This window comes from Pecten maximus, chromosome 10 (genome assembly GCF_902652985.1).
Source record: "Pecten maximus chromosome 10, xPecMax1.1, whole genome shotgun sequence".
In the NCBI taxonomy this organism is placed as follows: Eukaryota; Metazoa; Mollusca; class Bivalvia; order Pectinida; family Pectinidae; genus Pecten; species Pecten maximus.
Window position 1 is genome coordinate 43,581,693 of NC_047024.1, and position 21,025 is coordinate 43,602,717.

Consider the following 21,025-nt stretch of genomic DNA (forward strand, 5'->3'; position numbering starts at 1 on the left):
CAAACAAAACCACGACGCCGATTGGTCCCCGTGTATTTTTTTATCAATCTCTCATCCCTCGTCAGCTTACAATGTTTTAAAGGGTTTTCATGAGACCGCCCATATGTAAATAAAAGTATCATTAAAGCAATGGTTCGGTTACCATTTCTCGGGGCGAGCTTTGTGTATGGTTCAGAATCCAATAAAAAGTCAAGCGGGGTATTCGCAGGCGGTGAGGCGCATCAGAACATAGCGCAGGACCTGATTGGCTTACGTATGGCTGTAGCCACGCCTGTTAAGCTGATTTAATAAACATGTGCTCTTTCATGGTTAAAACGAAAATCGCAGACGAGGTGCAAGTTTTAAATGAAGCGTTATAATATAACAAACTAGTGGAAAACTCGATGGTCCTGGAAATCAGTGGCCGTCCACAGTCAGCCCGCATTTCGACGACGTTAATGGTCAGTGATTTTGGAATCTTCATGCGTATCTTGCAAGCCAAGCGAGTGAACTTAAGTGGCAAAAGTTGCACGAAAAATATATTTTAGGCTTGAGGAAACATATTTGCACTTTCCAGGTGGGAATTTGTGACAGTACAGGTTAAACTTGCATACGTCACAACAAATACACGTGTGAGTGAAAACTGCCAAGTGGAATCCATCATTTTCACTAGAGTCTACTCGTCTGAGAGTAACTCCCTTCCGCACCGCTAAAGGATTAATTTTTGACAATCTCCGTTCATGCAAGACATAAAAACTTCATTTCTTCATCAGAGAACCTGGGTTGTTATCAGCTTTGTCAAGGTGAGTCAGCTGGGTATTCCAACATCCACACATCGCTGTATAAACACGAGATTACATATGTCATTTACCTTTGTTTTACTACAAATATATAGTAGTTCAGTTATAAGATAAGTATGTCATTCCAAATATTTCCACACACAAAACATAGAATGTAGGTTGATAACTTGCAATTAGGGAGTTGTATTTAATATGACCTTGCAGTATACAGAATTGCCCCTTACAGAAATTACATACAAGGAGTTTCCATTTATTTTTTTAATATAACACAAGTGATATCAGGTTTCCAATAACACTGCAAACAACACACAATGCACTGGAGAAATGAAAGAAACAAAACTGCTCCACGGTCTGTTGTCAATGTTAGGTCAAACATCGTTATGGACGTAAAAATATAAACAATCTGGAAAAGATATCCCTGATCTCGTCCTACTGTCAAATCCTCTTACGGTCCAGCTCTCTGTGGAGATAATCTTTGTGTTCCATATGTGAGGGGAGTGTCGTGACAGATTCCTCCCCGGTCATCTTCCCCGGGGGAGGTGTGTATTTCGGCCTCCCTCGGTTGTAAAGCTCCGTAATAGTCCAACTGTCCGACTTATCAATTGACTGTACATAGCTATACGCCATAGCGGAAAACGACAACAAATGACAAGTCGTATTTTTCTGTCATGCTGTCTTATTTTCCTCCTTGCTTAAACATGTAGGAGATAATATATAGGCCTATTTTAAACCAGGTAAGTGTCAAAAATGTACGGAAACATGATTTATACTCCACAGTTTAAAACAAGAGCATAATTATGATACCGCGACTTATTTATAATATACAATTTATATACTTAGGTAAACATAAAAATGACTTGCACACATATAGAAAAAATAAATGTGTTAAATTTGGATGGCGATAGTGATATGCTAAGGAAAATAAAACAACTTTGTTTAAAGTAAACAAATATACCACACACACCTGTACATCGCATGTATATGATACCGTGCATATCGACATGTCGACCAGACTACCTGTACGTGTCAGCCTTAAGCTTCATAGCTTATCTACTGGTATTAGAGAAATCATGTTTATTGCCGATAGTGAATTATATACGTACCTGTACATATGAAATATATGCCTATCATCGCTTTCATCCAGAGATCATTACAAGATTACAATGAAATCATTACTGGCGGGTAGATATACGATTTTGTCTGGATACCAGAAGGCCCTAACAGTCGTTTATGATCCGTTATCAACGTTACCCCAGATCTCATAAAAACCAGAATCCCCACCCCGGGGGACGCCGCTGTAACGGTAAAGTCTATGTCAGTTTATAGAGTTTAAAACAAAACAGTCTATCTATCACTGAATTATTAAGTTAATTTTTGTCAATAAATTTATTTTACAATTTTAAATGATACAGAAACTATAGATATGTATTCTAAAACTAACTTAAATATTGTACATTAAAAAACCATCAAAATTATTGTAATTTCTTTGTGTGAACACTTTGGAAAATGAAAACATTTATATTTTTTTATGGAGAATAATTTATAAAACGACATTTTTTATGTTTTATTAAATAACAAAAACATATGAATATAAATAAATAACAATAAATATCGGTAAACACAGATATTATTTTCAAAGAAACAAAATTGATTATTTTACGAAATCAAAATTCCAAATAAGATTTGTACACATGTAGTATATATGTTGGGAGATACATGTGTTTGATGTCAACACAGAAATCTGCCTTGTTAATATTGATATAGGTATTTAGTTACGGCTCCCGGTGTGAGGCAGTTGTGAGAGATAATCCGCACTTAATCCCCTCGGTATTCGGTATTAATTGAGCTTAAAAGTCTCTTGTAAAAATGTTAAGTTATAATTTACTTTTCGCTAAGTACGGTCAAGAGCACTCGAGGTGTAGTAATCTTGGCTCTCGCTCGTTACTTTATTAGGAAATCAGTTTATTTTAGGATTTGATAAACACTTCTGAGCACAGAAATGAACATTCTGATACATTTTGTTCTGCAAGGCAACAATAGATAATTATTCCATGCCAAAACTTTTTTGTAAAATATAAATTTCATGCTGTACATTATTCGTGCCTACCATTTCAGGGATTTATAAATACATCAATACAATTTATTAATACCATTCTATAACCCAGTATCTGCTGTTTTTTATATATATAATTTATATATATGTGTAACTTTGCAAATGTCGCATTAACCTTGTCAGTTGAAATTCATATTTTTAAAAATCAAATTTGAATCCGGTCGATTGTAATCCATATTTTTGAATGATATATATTTTTTAAAGTCATAAACAAACGAACTGGATTTGTTTTTATTTTAATTTTCTATAATATTATTTTAAATAATTCTAATAGAATACTGTTTCAATATAAGTAGAAATTTCGAAATTATTTTCATAAATGAAATTTCAAACCGAAAAATTAGTATGGAATGACACATACTTATTAAGTGTCAAGCCGTCATATTATTCTATAGTTACAATATTGAGATATTAAAATCTTTATTAAGTGTCAAGCCGTCATATTATTCTATAATTACAATATTGAGATATCAAAATCTTTATTAAGTGTCAAGCCGTCATATTATTCTATAGTTACAATATTGAGATATTATTCTATAGTTACAATATTGAGATATTAAAATCTTTCACAATGTATCCTAAAACAGGGGTGTCATCGAACATGTTTAAAGATGTGTTTATTTAATCTAATGTAGCATCAAAAACTCTGTCTGACAACAGATGTACCTGGAATTTATCTTTATAACATGCCAGTATAAATAATCCAAACATTACGTGCCTTCTCCCCGTGACACGATAGTTGATAGAATGTTGAGGTGTTAGCCATGTAGCCTTGAGTAAAAATAAACATCTCTACAAAGACTGCTCCGGAACATCCTCACACCGTCCGGGGAAATAGCCACACCTGTAATTAAAATACACCTGCACAATGACACCTACGGTCATCAGTCTAATAGAAAACGATAGGTTTTCTGATCGCATCTCCTGATTGTGTGATGTCATAACAACTGACCGCAGGCGTGGTCAGTCCTATTTGTCCAGCTCGCGTCTTCCATTGTCCGAAGCCGCCTTGCCTAATAATTTAGTTGTTGTGTTCCAGCCGAGGTGTTCCGAGTACCTGTATCCCCTAGATTACATATAAAAAAACCTGTGTTCTCGGATTTTGTAAGATTACAACATTTAAACAAAACTCGTAAGAATAGAGAAATCTGCTCCTTTAGATTGAAAGCTATGTTTCATTAAAAAGTTAAAACGATCACGTTCTCCAATGTGTTGTAATGTTGTATAATGTATGGAGGTTGAAGTCAATCTATTCATCTACATGAAAAGCCTGCAACATAAGATAGCCGCCATCTTTGTCATTACAGCAAACACGGCCAAAAAAAAAAATCCGTCAAACCCAAGTTTTTCTTAAATTCAAAGTGGCTGTATTCGAGATACACCAATATGAAACGGGAACCCGTTTTAGTGGCTTATATTAGTTAACTTAGCTTGATGAAAATTTCTAACAAAGCACTTGATGATGTTTTAATGGTATTTACACAATACGTAAATAAACAACAAATGCTACAGCATTGCTTTTCATTATCAAAACACAGGGAACAAACATCTACAGCGCATTTTTTTTTTTTATACTTTTTATCATTTCTTTATATTTAAGTCGACAAAATTATAATTGTTGTTTAAGCCTCACGCTAATTACGCTAATGATTAAAATAAGCACGTGACACCAGGAATAGTTCCCGGGATATTTATGGAAATCTCTCAGTAGGCCACAATGATCAGGTGTAGCCGATTCCAACAGGAAATTAAGTACAGACCGTTTTATCCCTACTGGAGTTATGAACAGCTTCCGTTGAAGAAAGGCGAGTTAAAGTGATTTCTCTGTTCCATCAGCTCACAAACATGACTAGAAATTTCGCAATAAAATGTAATAAAGTTTTCGTAACAAAGGCGCGCGAGGTGTATTTTGATAGAAGAATGAGTTTCATCCTTTTCAGAAAGTTAATATCTTCTAGTTGAAGTTCAAAGTTCAAAGGGAAAGAGCTTAGTCTATTCGGCGCAATATTAGACTCGAGAGGATCCTCCGAAACGAAAAGCTACAATATAGCCTTTTCATACTTCAGCTGGATAGTTAAACTCGACAAGGAATTCGCAAATAAATTACTTTCTCTTAAAATACAAGTTTAACACTGCTGTCGGTAGTCTGTGACCCATCCAACACCATGGTTCACCTTCGTTTTGTTCCAGGTTCCGAGACTTTTTAGAACCACTATTTAGATATAGTGTCTGTCTTAATCGGGTTAAATATTGATACACATTGAGTTTATAAAAGTAAAATACTGATATTATTGCTGTCGTATCCATTAAACATTTTCGTAGTTGCGCTGTGTCCAGGGTGCCGTGGTGACAGGGCTCCATTGGACTAGTCCGGGGGATCTATACCCATAGTATCCCTCCTCCTGTACGTGTGTGAATGCATCATAGACATGCAAATCTCACTCGTTTCAGCCCTGTACGTTTAATGGGAGATAATTATGTTCAGAATTCGCGCTGTATTTCACTTGCGTCGGGTATTATTATCGCTTTACTTCACCGCCACCTGGCGGCAAACAACAAATTTGTCTATATATGTACTATAAATGTAGCCCAAGTATTGTTTATATTAAAAAAGAATAAGATAAACAGCAAGACTTTCAGTTATGATATTACATTATTGAAAATAACCTGAATTACCAACCCAGGTTACGTGCATTTTCTCTTGCCACTGACCACACAAATGCAAAGTTGGTTTTTCGCTTCTTTTCCTATGAGCTTATCATGATAAAATTATCAAGATAGCTATCGTATGAAACTGATGCCTGTTACCTGCTGTTAAAACAGCACGGAGTCACAGATAATAACAAGTGTCTGAGTATATTTGTTTCGCCTCATATTGTTCGTCCTATCTGTGTAAAAAATGTCCCCATGAACTTGGGCTGTCATGCGAGAGAGCAGTGTCGGTGAGGCGGACTCGGCCGGGGATTGCCGGGGTACTCACTACTGTGTTGATCGTGATTGACTGTTCCGGGCGAGTGCTCGGGCGAATTCCCAGCCAATAGTCGCTCTGTGCCTGACTTTGTCGTAACAGCAGTAAGCGTTCAGTACTTGAGGTGTATATGCCACCCATAGTGGAAATTCATACATGTCCAATATTATATGGCAGTTTATATATATATATATATATATATATACGTACGTAAAGTCGAGCGGTGGACCAATAAGATGATACAATTCACGGTTTTTGTAGGTAAAGTGTATATACACGCGTTATGTTTCAGCCGGGAGTTGGCCATGTGTCACTAAAGAAAATATACAAATTATTAGCATAAACCCTTGGAAATGTACACACGTGTGCTGTAATTCGTGGTGACTTCGCTGTAGAGGACCAGCTGATCTTTGTTTATGTCATCTCACAGACGATGATCCGTGCGAATTAAGTTTCAAACGAGTTTCGAAAGGATTTGGAATCTGTTTCTGTGATCATCCTATCATCTCTTTCATTGTGTTATATTTTTTTCGTGTGAAATTGTGTATGTGTGGGACTTTTCCAGTGCCGCCCTTTTTAGGGCCCAAAATCATGGCAAGTCACGCACACCTGGACATTTACAAGGATGAGTAAGGTAAACAATATCATATAAACCTCTGTTTTGTCCAACCAGATCGTATTTATGGTATTATTAAACATCTCTGGAAGTGTTTACTCTGCACTATAGTTGTCGGTCCCCAATGAGCTCTAACGAATCGCCGTAAGTACCTCGTAACACACTGCTAATTACACCCTTGATTCACTTGTCCCAAAAATGGTCCACGTCCCTGGGATTAAACGCTAATACACAACATACGAAAGTGCCATTTCGGATCCTCTAATGGTCAGATAGTATTATTGTGCTTTGAAAACAGCTTCTTTTGGACAATTAGGACAGCTGGGTCATCTCGATAACCATCGTTAATTCATAAAAAAAAAAAATTGATATTGACTGGGTGAGGTGTTCTAACGAGATAGCTACACGAAAAAAAAACATGTTTATTTGTTTACATGTAAAACGTGAGTTTGTGTTGTGATTTCAGGTTGTAAAGAAAAGACGGAAATCGGCATTGTTTGGATCTGAGGATATTTTGAGTGAAGTTTTTCCGTGATTAACTTTTTGTATGTGGAAGTTACAAGAAGAAGTGAACTTATGACAACAACACTGGAAGAGAAAGTGATGCCGTCCAAAGGTGGGTCTTTAAAGTATTAATTAGTACGCTCTTAAATACCTATCTAATCACCTTAATGGGGTCTTTTAGTCATCATTGTTTTTCCAATTTTTCAAGAAAGAAGTGTTTAACTTTAATAAAACTTTATTAATTCTGGGATTTAAAATCAAAGTTTTGCAACAACTGAGAACAAAATTGGTGATACCTTTGAGCAGAAAAAAATATAATAAGGTTCATTTAGGTAAATACTGGACATTTTTGTCATATTGTTAACATATCCAGATGGATTATTAATTTATTATACAAAAGTAAGTATATAATATTTTTAATGAATTAAGTAAAACATTTCGTGAATATATATTGCGTTCGATAATTCTGAAAACTAAATCGGTAAAAATAATAAAACGATAAAATATCACCCTTTTGATATCGTTTAACAAATATTGAAATATGAAAACAAATCGACGCGTTTGGTATGCCTGACACTTTTGGTACTAAATCCCTAGCTATTTTTCTTGTCGAGATTATTTGACAATTTTGGCTATTTGGTAAAATATAAATGAGAAAATGGAAGAAAATCCGTCGTTCTGAGCAATATGGTTGGATTTACTCGGGGATTTTTCGATGTAGAGTTTCGCGATCCGGCTGTCGAGTTGTGGTATTGATGTTTTGTTCGTTGATGAAAACGTCCCATTTACCGGCTTATCATGTCGTAGCGAGAAGTGACCAAGAGGGGACCCAGCACAGATGCTCCCTCGATATGCATCAGCTACGAACAAGCACAGAATTATTTCAAATTGCCTTAAGCCTCAACTGGTGTATGTGTCGAAAGTGTAATGAATATCAACTATTTGTCGATCGTTAAGTTTCATCCGTCTCATCTTGTACGGGTGATAAATCAGAGTGAGATACAATCTTCTAGGAGAGGGAGAAAATTGGACCACAAATACTGCTGCACATCTCCTCTTTAGGGCTCTAAACAGATTGCAGTGGAACAAATCTAGAAACAAGCAGACATGCCTGAATCCTTGGTCAAAAATCCCACATTGACACACTGGGTTTACCGCACACAGCATGCTTAGCTTAACCACTATACTACCGGAAATTTTAGTTAAAATGTCTTCTGCTGATCGTTTATTTGCACATTCGAATTGTTCAACAATAGAATACAACTAATTAGTGCAACTTAAGGCTTGTAAAAATATATGTATGTGTTCGAATGAAACTTTAAAACTATATTTTTGATATTTAGCTGACTTAGATGAAGCTGGTGTAGAATTTGGTGCCTTTATATTTCTGTATGCAGTCCGATTATCATCACCCCTAAGACCGGCATAATTATCACTAAATCTCCTAGTCTTAAAGCAAACGGTTCCAGTATCGAAATATCTCTGCGTCCTTGGCAGCAAACATAGCAGAGGTTTGCATTAGGATGGACTCGATGTATTGAGAGAAATACGTTTGTGGTTTTCATTTTCAATTCCATATTATCCAGTTGCAAATGATCTGGATTCATATATCATTTCAAAATTATGGCGTAAGTTTCTGCAATAAATAAATAAACATCTGAAAGGAAATTATAGCGGGTTTTTATTACAAATATAAAGTTTGAAATATATTTACAAAACAAAACATTTCTATACAAATCTTTCTTAACATCCAGAATCTGAATTTCAATACCGCGATTTCGAGAATATGAAAAGTGATTTTACGGTGACATATAACTGCACCTTTCGGAGTTTTAATTGCAGTCCTGTTTATACCTGTCCATATAAAGCTAATTAAAATTATATATGCATGTTTTATAAAAATGGACCGGCTTTCATCGCGTTCTGAAGCTTCCTTTAGTATTTAATGTCTATTGAGTGTGAAAATCTACTCAAATGACATTATAACACTTTGTCATAAACGGGGCACATCATGTTAAATGATTAAACGCATACTCTTAAAGTCGGAATTTTTACGACTTGAGAATTTATAAAAGTCAACTTAACACGAATCGTCAGGTAAGCAACACGGTTTAATGACCAATACGAAGTTTATTTAGAAGAATAAAACCCCTATCTGACCACTACAATTAATCTTACCAACTTCTAATGGATTAAAACATTGTAGTTATGACAAAAAGGAGAACTTGTCACAGGCAACCGTCGACAGAACATGCTAATGTTGAAAGCGTAGTTTCTATGTACGGCAAGCGGAAATACCGATGTTTACACCAACTTATCTGACAAGGTGTCTGTTATAATTTGCTTAAGGGTCAAAGGTCAAAGAAATTTCTCTTTCATGAAGCGAAATGAATAAAATGAATCTGTCAAAATATAACTTAACGGCTCTTCCTTAGTGTCTCACACAGTGCAACATGACATTTTAAAATTAAAAATGGATTTTATATATTGTTCAAGATAACATCATTCAAATATGAAATTATTTTTAAGAAGTAAAATATTTTTAAATTATTCAAATGATATCGGAATAATTAATTCATTCAGTCCCTTTAAAATGAAAGCGACTGTTTTCCCCTTCCTGGTATATTTGTTATAAATTAATCATTCAATGTTTTGATATCTACACATGACATCCGAGATATAGATGTTTTTATCAACAACAAACACTACATAACCGATATAACTGATGATTCCGGCGATATAACAGAGTTTGGTTTACGGTACCATATTCAGCATGTCCACGGACACTAAATGTCAGCTGTCGAAACGTCAATACTGATGTGGGTATAGGATGGGTAGAGCCATGACATCCATGGTGATTTCAATATGGTGAGGAAATAAAAGCCTCCTAAATGGTCTGAAATCCAATATATACCGCATGTTTTTTTAATTAATTGTAAGGAGTTCATCAACTGTACACAGCAGGTCCCTGACAAATGACTGTAATAAGTTAAGTACACTGTGCCAATCAGCTTTACTCAGAGTGGAACCTTTCTAATCCGACACAATGACGAGCAAACTGAAATGTTCATATTGTCAGGATATTACATCAATTATGTAAAAGAGTATATTGCTGGTAACTTTTATAATTGTCAGATAAGACAAGGTGTTCGACTATGCTGAGTTCATACTTCTAAGCGTTTAGAAAAGCCAAGCTTTACTAAGAGTGTGACCTAAAGCTCATATTTTTTTTTCATTTCAATTAAAAAATATAATTGATATCATTAAAGTTGATCTCCAAACGAACGATACTATCAGAAAATCACCTGGAGCCGGTAAAAATATGTAGTTTGAGATAAAGAGAGTAGTTAAAAGTTCTCGACTGACGTCATTTCCGTAATAGGTAAATATATACACAATATTTAATATTTAATGGATATTGAAACAATCAGTTATATTGTCGACGATAGCTGTAATTTAAAAATCTCAAGAATAGCATGTTGTTTATTCTCTAAGCCAAACCGGAAGTATCATTTGAAAAGAATTATTTTGTTTTGCTTTCCAGACGACGAATCAGTGGGCTCTGTTGGTAGTCCCGGAAGTGCAAGTAATGGCGCCACCAACGGGAGCAAGAAGCACCGGACGAAACGAGGTAAAGTTTCCTTTCACTTTCAAACACATCCCTATTGCTGCACACAATTAACATGGGGGATAATATCATATTTAAAGCGTAGAACACTGAGCTCCCCCACCATGTCCCACACCTTTACTACAATGGGGGACCGTATGAACATATGGCGGGCACAGATTGATAGTTTGTCTTGTTTGTGCAACTTTAATTGCTAATAATGATTCAAAATGATGACATTTTCTTCTTTTTCTATTCCATTATTATAAGCCATATTATCGTGAATAGCCACTCACAGAACGATTTAGTGTCGTTTTCTTTGTTTAGATATAATATCAGACCGACACAACATATAGAGTCTTAATTACGGTTACCGGGGATTAGGGCCTCCGAGTTATCGCCGATATCTACACGCGGGATGGATGTAACGTATTCAAATATCCTTGTCACGGGCCTCTTTAATGGTCCTCTGTGCTCTACTCCAATAAAATAAATCGCCGATGAGTTGTATCAGTGTATCGACCAGACTGAGTATTGTATGATAACCAGACCGTTCATTGATCCGAGATCTCCGGCAGTTCCTCGGAGTAGCGCCTCTCAAGCCAGAACAGAAATCAGAACTGTAATTGCTTGTTGGGAGCTTCTCTGACGAAGGAGCACGACGGCTAATTCGCATGTATGCCAATTTCTTCAACTATTTTATTAGGGTGTTGTCAGTCAATCATGGAAATCTACATTTTAAAACATGCAATCAAGAGTCTTAATAATGGTAGCAACACCTGAAATTCAACATTTAAGAAATTGATCGTTCTGGAATCCGTTATTATAAGAGAAATGTAATTTTATATCAAGGAGTCCGAGCTGCCAATTGTAGCGATATATTAAACCATTAGGATTTCAACGGGTATTGGTCTTTAAGGTGTCAACACCGTCAGCACGGATCACGGAATGACAGCGGAAGTGGGAACGAGACCGTCTGGGTCGCCAGTCGCGGAAAAAAACTAGATACAGACGCAAAAATTGCGTACATATGGTCCTATGACATAAATACTAAAGGGATTATATGGCGATCTGCCATCAGAATGGTACATACTATAACATGTATCAGTGTTATGTAACATGCCCGTTTGTACAATTTCATCTCTAAATGCGCTTGGTATTATATATCGGGTTAGAATGGTTTTTTAATTAATAATTAAAAAGGTAAAACATGCGTTTTCATAGATTGGTGTCAGAGAGATGAGGACATCGTCACTAAAAATGTGTTTACCAGAAACATCCGGCCTGAAAGTCGGGGATTAGTATCTAAACATGGATAACACACACAGACATTGATACGTCGAATTCAAAGCTCAGTGTTTAATGATTTATGTTACATTAACAAATGATCAACAAATCTTAAATTAACTCAAACCCGCTCACCGAAATTTATATAACATCCCGTTAGGACAAATATATCTAAACATTTAACCAAACGTCAGTAATGTACATATTTTTTTATTTATAGTGAAAGCTGGTTTAACACCGCTCGATAATAAACATAGTGAACCTCGTTATAACACCACTCGATAATATATATAGTAAACCTCGTTATAACACCACTCGATAATATATATAGGGAAAACCTCGTTATAACAACACTCGATAATATATATAGTGAACCTCGTTATAACACCACTCGATAATATATATAGTAAACCTCGTTATAACAACACTCGATAATATATATAGTGAACCTCGTTATAACACAACTCGATAATATATATAGGGGACCTCGTTATAACACCACTCGATAATATATATAGTGAACCTCGCTATAACACCATTCGATAATATATATAGTAAACCTCGTTATAACACCACTCGATAATATATATAGGGGACCTCGTTATAACACCACTCGATAATATATATAGTGAACCTCGTTATAACACAACTCGATAATATATATAGTGAACCTCGTTATAACACCACTCGATAATATATATAGGGGAAACCTCGTTATAACACCACTCGATAATATATATAGTGAACCTCGTTATAACAACACTCGATAATATATATAGTAAACCTCGTTATAACACAACTCGATATTATATATAGTAAACCTCGTTATAACACCACTCGATAATATATATAGGGGATCTCGTTATAACATCACTCGATAATATATATAGTGAACCTCGTTATAACAACACTCGATAATATATATAGTAAACCTCGTTATAACAACACTCGATAATATATATAGGAAACCTCGTTATAACAACACTCGATAATATATATAGGGGAAACCTCGTTATAACACCACTCGATAATATATATAGTGAACCTCGTTATAACACCACTCGATAATATATATAGGGGAAACCTCGTTATAACACCACTCGATAATATATATAGTGAACCTCGTTATAACACCACTCGATAATATATATAGTAAACCTCGTTATAACAACACTCGATAATATATATAGTGAACCTCGCTATAACACCACTCGATAATATATATAGGGGATCTCGTTATAACATCACTCGATAATATATATAGGGGACCTCGTTATAACAACACTCGATAATATATATAGTAAACCTCGTTATAACAACACTCGATAATATATATAGGAAACCTCGTTATAACACCACTCGATAATATATATAGTAAACCTCGTTATAACACCACTCGATAATATATATAGTGAACCTCGTTATAACACCACTCGATAATATATATAGGGGAAACCTCGTTATAACACCACTCGATAATATATATAGTGAACCTCGCTATAACACCACTCGATAATATATATAGGGGATCTCGTTATAACATCACTCGATAATATATATAGTGAACCTCGTTATAACACCACTCGATAATATATATAGTAAACCTCGTTATAACATCACTCGATAATATATATAGGGGATCTCGTTATAACACCACTCGATAATATATATAGTGAACCTCGTTATAACACCACTCGATAATATATATAGTAAACCTCGTTATAACAACACTCGATAATATATATAGTGAACCTCGTTATAATACCACTCGATAATATATATATAGTAAACCTCGTTATAACACCACTCGATAATATATAAAGGGGAAACCTCGTTATAACACCACTCGATAATATATAAAGGGGAAACCTCGTTATAACAACACTCGAGAATATATATAGTGAACCTCGTTATAACACCACTCGATATTATATATAGGGAAAACCTCGTTATAACACCACTCGATAATATATATAGTGAACCTCGTTATAACACCACTCGATATTATATAGAGGGGACCTCGTTATAACACCACTCGATAATATATATAGGGGAAACCTCGTTATAACACCACTCGATAATATATATAGGGGACCTCGTTATAACACCACTCGATATTATATATAGTAAACCTCGTTATAACAACACTCGATAATATATATAGGGGAAACCTCGTTATAACACCACTCGATAATATATATAGTGAACCTCGTTATAACACCACTCGATAATATATATAGGGGAAACCTCGTTATAACACCACTCGATAATATATATAGTGAACCTCGTTATAACACCACTCGATAATATATATAGTGAACCTCGTTATAACACCACTCGATATTATATATAGGGGAAACCTCGGTATAACACCACTCGATAATATATATAGTGAACCTCGCTATAACACCACTCGATAATATATATAGTGAACCTCGTTATAACACCACTCGATAATATATATAGTAAATCTCGTTATAACACCACTCGATAATATATATAGTAAACCTCGTTATAACACCACTCGATAATATATATAGTAAACCTCGCTATAACACCACTCGATAATATATATATGGGAAACCTCGCTATAACACCACTCGATAATATATATAGGCGCGGAGACGTTTTACATTAAAACCTCGTGTCACATCCCTGTCCTCCACTTCAATATTGATGTAAACCGTTTATAATATCATCATATTGTTACCTGTAATTGGTGGTATCTTATCGGGGTTAACTGTGAAAGTTGGATTTAACTGAAAAAGTGATAAATATTATTAATGACAGCATTGTTATAAATCTGTAGTTAAATATATAAAAATATGAGAAATGTTCGAGATTTTAGGTTATTTTATATCTCTCTTCTGTACTATATTCTCTTGTGTGACGTCATCCCTTTGTATTCCAACAGTGTTAAGATTAGAAGAGGAGGAAAACGGTAATTATGTTTTCGCTAAATTACTTCTTCATAATACTCCCAGGAATGCTGAGAATTAGACTTAAAGATAAAAACAAATGAAAAGGGAAACCATTCTAATATATATATGATATTTACCCTTCCTGGTAGAGGGCGGGTTATAAAGATCAACTTGAAATTTCAACTATGAGATATTTCTTAGTGAAAATTAGAGATAGTAGTTATCTAACTGCATGCAAATCACGTAAAGCCAATAGCAAAACGATCTTCTATAAACTTGGCAACACATAATTGTAGATATTGTATATCAAAACACTTGAACGATATCAAATTTACATTAATTAAGAAATCTTTCAGTTTTAATTTGAATTGGCATGGTATGAAGGTTGAATAATTGTACTGTTGGTAATGTTGGCAGGGATTTAATTTCGATATGTTCGCGGTTATTAAATTTAGCCGAAAACTATTGCACTGCATGTATAGATGTGTTTACTACAGAATGTCAACAAGGCGGTGTAGGGCAAAATTTAATATCTGAACTAATGTTAGCCTCGAGGTTAACAACTATACAATTGTTATCCATGTAGAAAATACATGCTCAGGCATTCAAGTAATCAACGAATTCATCATACAAATCACTAACTCACAATGTAATTTATCATACAAATTACTGACACACAATATAATTTATACAAATCACTTACACACAATGTAATATATCATACAAATCACGGACACACAATGTAATTTATCATACAAATCACTAACACACAATGTAATTTATCATACAAATCACTGACACACAATGTAGTTTATCATACAAATCTTTGACACAAAATGTAATTTATCATACAAATCACGGAAACACAATGTAATTTATCATACAAATCACTGACACACAATGTAATTTATCATACAAATCACAGACATACAATGTAATTTATCATACAAATCACGGACATACAATGTAATTTATCATACAAATCACGGACATACAATGTAATTTATCATACAAATCACGGACACACAATGTAATTTATCATACAAATCACGGACATACAATGTGATTTATACAAATCACTGACACACAATGTAATTTATCATACAAATCACTTACACACAATGTAATTTATCATACAAATCATTGACACACAATGTAATTTATCATACAAATCATTGACACACAATGTAATTTATCATACAAATCACTGACACACAATGTAATTTATCATACAAATCACGGACACACACTGTAATTTATACAAATCACGGACACACAATGTAATTTATCATACAAATCACGAACACACAATGTAATTTATACAAATCACTGACACACAATGTAATTTATCATACAAATCATTGACACACAATGTAATTTATCATACAAATCACGAACACACAATGTAATTTATACAAATCACTGACACACAATGTAATTTATCATACAAATCACGAACACACAATGTAATTTATACAAATCACTGACACACAATGTAATTTATCATACAAATCATTGACACACAATGCAATTTATCATACAAATTACTGACACACAATGTAATTTATCATGCAAATCACTGACGAACAATGTAATTTATCATACAAGTTACTGACACACAATGGTATTAATACAAATTACTGACACACAATGGTATTAATACAAATTACTGACACACAAGGGTATTAATACAAATCACTGACACACAATGTAAGTTGTCATAGAAGTATAAGCAGGTTGTATCACAAACACGACATAAAGCTACGTCTTATATCACATAGATATATATAGAGTTTTAATATTTAAAAACTGACGATGTTGTTTTTGTTATGTCGAATTATTTACTTCATTGGGAAAATATTTTAAACTGTCCAATCAAATCTATACTACTTACTTTTCGTTTTAAGCGTGGAATTAAGCAACCTGGAAGTATATCATTAAAAACGTTCAAGTGTCGGAAGTAATTTAGTAAAACATATTAGCCAAACGTAAACAAACTAAGTCTAAGTGAGACAGAGCTGAGGTTAGGGGGCAATAACTTGATATGTTGTTTTTACTTCGGCTTCAGAATCGCGTCTGTTTTCCTTGTCAAGTTAATACAGCGCCATCTGGCGGCAAGCGCCTTCAAAGGCAAACACGGATTAGTTACTAACTCGGGATTAAACCGCTTAAACAAAACCGTCCGGACCACTCAGTAAGTTTCAGTTCAGGGTGGGCTGCTGTCTTCTGAAACTAGAAACATCATTGATATTAGTTCATTACAAGCTTTGAGACGGTAAATTGTTACGGTTGCATTTTGGACGATGACGTTGCAATTTCTGTTCAATACGTCACTTCCTTTTCGATTGTCTTCACTAGTACTCATGTCTATAATGGTTTTGTTTCTTGGTTTCTGAAATCTGCTGTCGACAACAACCTCTTACTAGACTGATATCGACAACACCATCTGACTAGTTAGATAGGAACTTAATGTCTCGCTTCTACATTTATGTTTCGACGTTTTGGCTGAAATTCGAGATCGAGAAATTATCGTTTTTAATCCAAGATAAAACGATGTTTTTTTTTAGTTCAGGGTGGCCCATCCAAATCTCCTCTTCTCAAACCAGTGTTAGGAATCTGTCATGGTGACGAGTCGACTTACTCGCTCTAGACACATGGATAATGGCTTCTAATTTGACATCCTGGCTTCCTTAGGTTGTAGAGGACATCTCCATAATAGCAGCCTAATTTGACGTCCCGCCGGGAGGGACAGTTTTGTGATAGGCTGACATGATCTTACAACTTTTATAAGACTCACTTGCTAAACAGATAATTAGTGGTTTTACGTTTCAATCATCTACCCTGATATTTACACTGCCGCCCAGCCACTGTGTGGAGTTTTATCTGGCGAGCACACACTGTGACTTCACTATTCGTAAACCATGGGGAAACTTATGAGAAAACTTGAGTTATTGTAAGGAAGTGAAGATCAGATTGAGAGAAATTATGTTCTGTTTTGTGATTTACAAGGGTGAAATATGAGTGTTTCCGATGGTAACAAATTTCGGACAGTTTCCGCTACTCGGTGTCTTCTGCCGTAAACACATACCGTTGTCGTAAAATGATACACATATCTTAAGATCGGTCATCGTATTACGTGTTGTATCACATTGGAATCGTAAATGCCCGTAAATGAGGCAGGATATTCAGTGTACGACATAAAATGTCGTAAAATGCACTTTTGCATTAGCTACCGAACTTTCCATTAGCCACATGCTCTACCAATATGTAGACGTTTAGCAGACGTATCCGTGACATTGATTTACCAGGCATTACTAGCAACGCTTACGTGCGACCAGGATTCGTATGCATAATCATTACGTCTCCTCGTTTTGTAAGAAATAACCTCTCCTCACGAATTGCAATTACATATTCAACCTCGTATCGACCGCCACGTGTACGATGATGAAATCAAGTCGTAATAGAAAACGCTGTCAAGGTAGGATTCTTTTCACAAGGAGAAATCGTTACGCTGTAGAAATCGTCAGTGTTATAAAAGCTGGACTGAATGGCAATCTACGGTTGTATCTACTAACGTGAGAAAACAGATTTCCCGACACCATATTGGCATCAATCCGTGTATTTGTTGAACGACTATTTTATTACATACTGGCTTATAAAACGACAATAGTTATCGTTTACTCCCAGCTTACCATATAACAAAACATCTAATGACCTTGACCTTTTAAAACGGAAGTCGTATGGCCTCTACCTCGTGTTTTTTATTTGTTGTAAATTACTTCTACAAGTCACAATAGAAAATATGAGTTATGTGTATGATTCTCTACCATTCTTATGTAAAGTGTGCAGCTCGCTGTGTTTAAAAGCGCAGTTTTGTGTCATTGTGTTTGGTTGTGTAGTAATCAAATGGAAATTTTAAACCAATCTTAGTAATTCTAGACGACTAAGATATACTTTGAATATACATGTAAAGCTATGAGGACTTTGTAAACTTAAGTCATTTTATAAAAACAGTTACGAAACAAGTTATATCAACTTCTGTTAATCACGCTTGGTGGCTAAAATTTCACAGTTATTATTGATACCACTTTACATTTAAATGCTTTTAGTTTAGTCAAAGTCGCCTTACTATGACGAAAAAGCTTCTTTTTTCACTGGAGGGTCTGTTGAAGGATATTTTTGTAAGGTGATGTTGTTATAATGATAACGCAGTTTTTTTGTTTGTTTTTGTTTAACGTCCTATTAACAGCCAGGGTCATTTAAGGACGTGCCAGGTTTTGGAGGTGGAGTTAGGCACGTAGGTTTCGAACTTGTAACCTAGAGGTGAAGGACTAGTGATAAAGTGTCGGGACACCTTAACCACCCAGAGGTGAAGGACTAGTGATAAAGTGTCGGGACACCTTAACCACTCGGCCACCGCGGCCCCTGTTACACAGTCATAATGTGCTAATCTCTCGTATACAGTATACAGCCACGTAGTGTAAATGTTGTATTAAAAGTTTTTTCCGGAATCAATTTATAAGTCTTGGCACCAAATTTAGTTTCAACTACATCTGCACATCAATATCGCTGAAAACTAAACATTGTATGTTTATATATCTGGCAGTGTATGTAAGTCTATACCATGGAGAAGCAGTCACTCTTCCGCTGGTTAGGAATTATAGCGACCATAATCATACGCTACCTTCAATATTTTTCTTTCCTTTCATTTAAATTTCCATCGCTTCTAATTTCGTCTTTTTGCTTGCCCGTGTTTCCCTCCGTCCCTTTTTGTAGTGGACATATCTTTCTCCTAATCTTACACAAGCACTGCCTACGACAGTAGATCGGGTTAGATTCAGTAAGCGATACCCCCCAATTAGTCCTTTTTGACCTGACCGAGGACAAGGGACGGGCAGTCGAGCAGGCCGAAACAAAATCGTCCGAGTAGCCACAAGGCTGTGAGAACTCTATCGATCGGCGTTCATTCTAAATTTTATTTTTTCTCGTCAAAATTGCATTACTTACTGTTCATGTAAAACATATTTACCTCTATGGATACATATCTAATCTTAATTTGTTTGGCATAGCATTTTTTAAACAAAATCTTATCATTTATGGATGAATGATTTAAAAGAAACAAATAACGTATTCTCAACTATATTATTCTCAATTTCATTTTAGGTAAATTTTGTTTTGATTATTTTTTGTCATTTAAATAAATTCTCAAAAGTTTTAATATGACTTCAGAGTTTAAAAAAAAAATTGGTGTCAAATATACGGAATCATCAAGAGTTTTATCTATAGACCGGAAAGCTACTCGAGAAATGACTGAGAATAAGCTACGAGCTAATGATACCGCTGTACATGGTGAAATCTGCATGTCGTCCATTACCACACCAGTTCAGCAAAAATATCCTCGTCAGGAAACGGAAATGGGGATTCTAAAGGACAAACTTGATGTCGGTCCGTCAAATTCCGCCTCTACGCCTGCGGCTTTCATAATAAAGGAAGCGAGCTTTGTCAGAGCACAGAAAAGGCAGCTATTTGCCTAAACTCTCATAATACACTGCGATAACACTCAGGATCGGATGCAATCTATTCCTGGCGAACTTTCTTGTATGGTATGGCATATCCTCTGGATACCCGGGGCCTGGAACATCAGTTTTCACAGAGATGACAGCTCCCTCTACCAGGCAATGGCGGCTCATCAATTCCAATCCATTTACGCGCTGCGGTGGTCCACTGCCGAGACAGGTGACTCGTCATATGTGTCGACGTCACGACTCTTACAGTCTCGCTGTAACGTTGCGTCGAAAACGTTCCTGCAAACCCAGTTGACTTCCGTTATCATGTCACACATATGAAATTGGCTAATTATTATTCCAAAACTTGACCTATTTGTACCAAAGACATGAAATCAAACTTCTAAAGAAGCTAATAGGCTATGAAATACTTTAATGGAAAAATTCTATGGAACGTCAGACTTCCGTTTAATAACAGTCTATCAGGGTTATGCCCCCCCCCCTCCCCCCCCCCCCCCCCCCCAAAAAAAAACAACAAAAACAACAAAAAAACAAAAACAAAAAACAAAAACAAAACAAAAAAACAAAAAACAAAAACAAAAAAACAAAAACAAAAACAAAAAACAGAACATAAATTGAGAAAAAGAAATGGTAGTGCAAAGATTACCTTTGTCAATTTTCATGATAGTCAGTTCATTACTTCTTGACCGTGTCGTATTTCATTTA

The 21,025-nt window shown here is 35.3% G+C and overlaps 1 protein-coding gene across 3 annotated transcripts in view; it reads left to right on the forward strand.

Moving 5' to 3' along the window:
- Nucleotides 1-359: 359 nt before the first annotated feature.
- Nucleotides 360-21,025, forward strand: part of LOC117336008 (paired box protein Pax-6-like) — a 52,146-nt gene continuing 31,480 nt past the window's right edge. Inside the window, exons 1-4 of one of the 3 annotated variants that reach the window (XM_033896327.1) lie at nucleotides 360-782; nucleotides 6,943-7,092; nucleotides 10,525-10,611; nucleotides 14,789-14,815. In XM_033896327.1, the coding sequence (XP_033752218.1) occupies nucleotides 7,053-7,092; nucleotides 10,525-10,611; nucleotides 14,789-14,815 (154 nt within the window). In that variant the 5' untranslated portion in view covers nucleotides 360-782; nucleotides 6,943-7,052. Of the gene's footprint in view, nucleotides 783-6,068; nucleotides 6,495-6,942; nucleotides 7,093-10,524; nucleotides 10,612-14,788; nucleotides 14,816-21,025 lie in introns of those variants that run through there. The other 2 variants (XM_033896328.1, XM_033896329.1) reach the window with 2 other exon arrangements.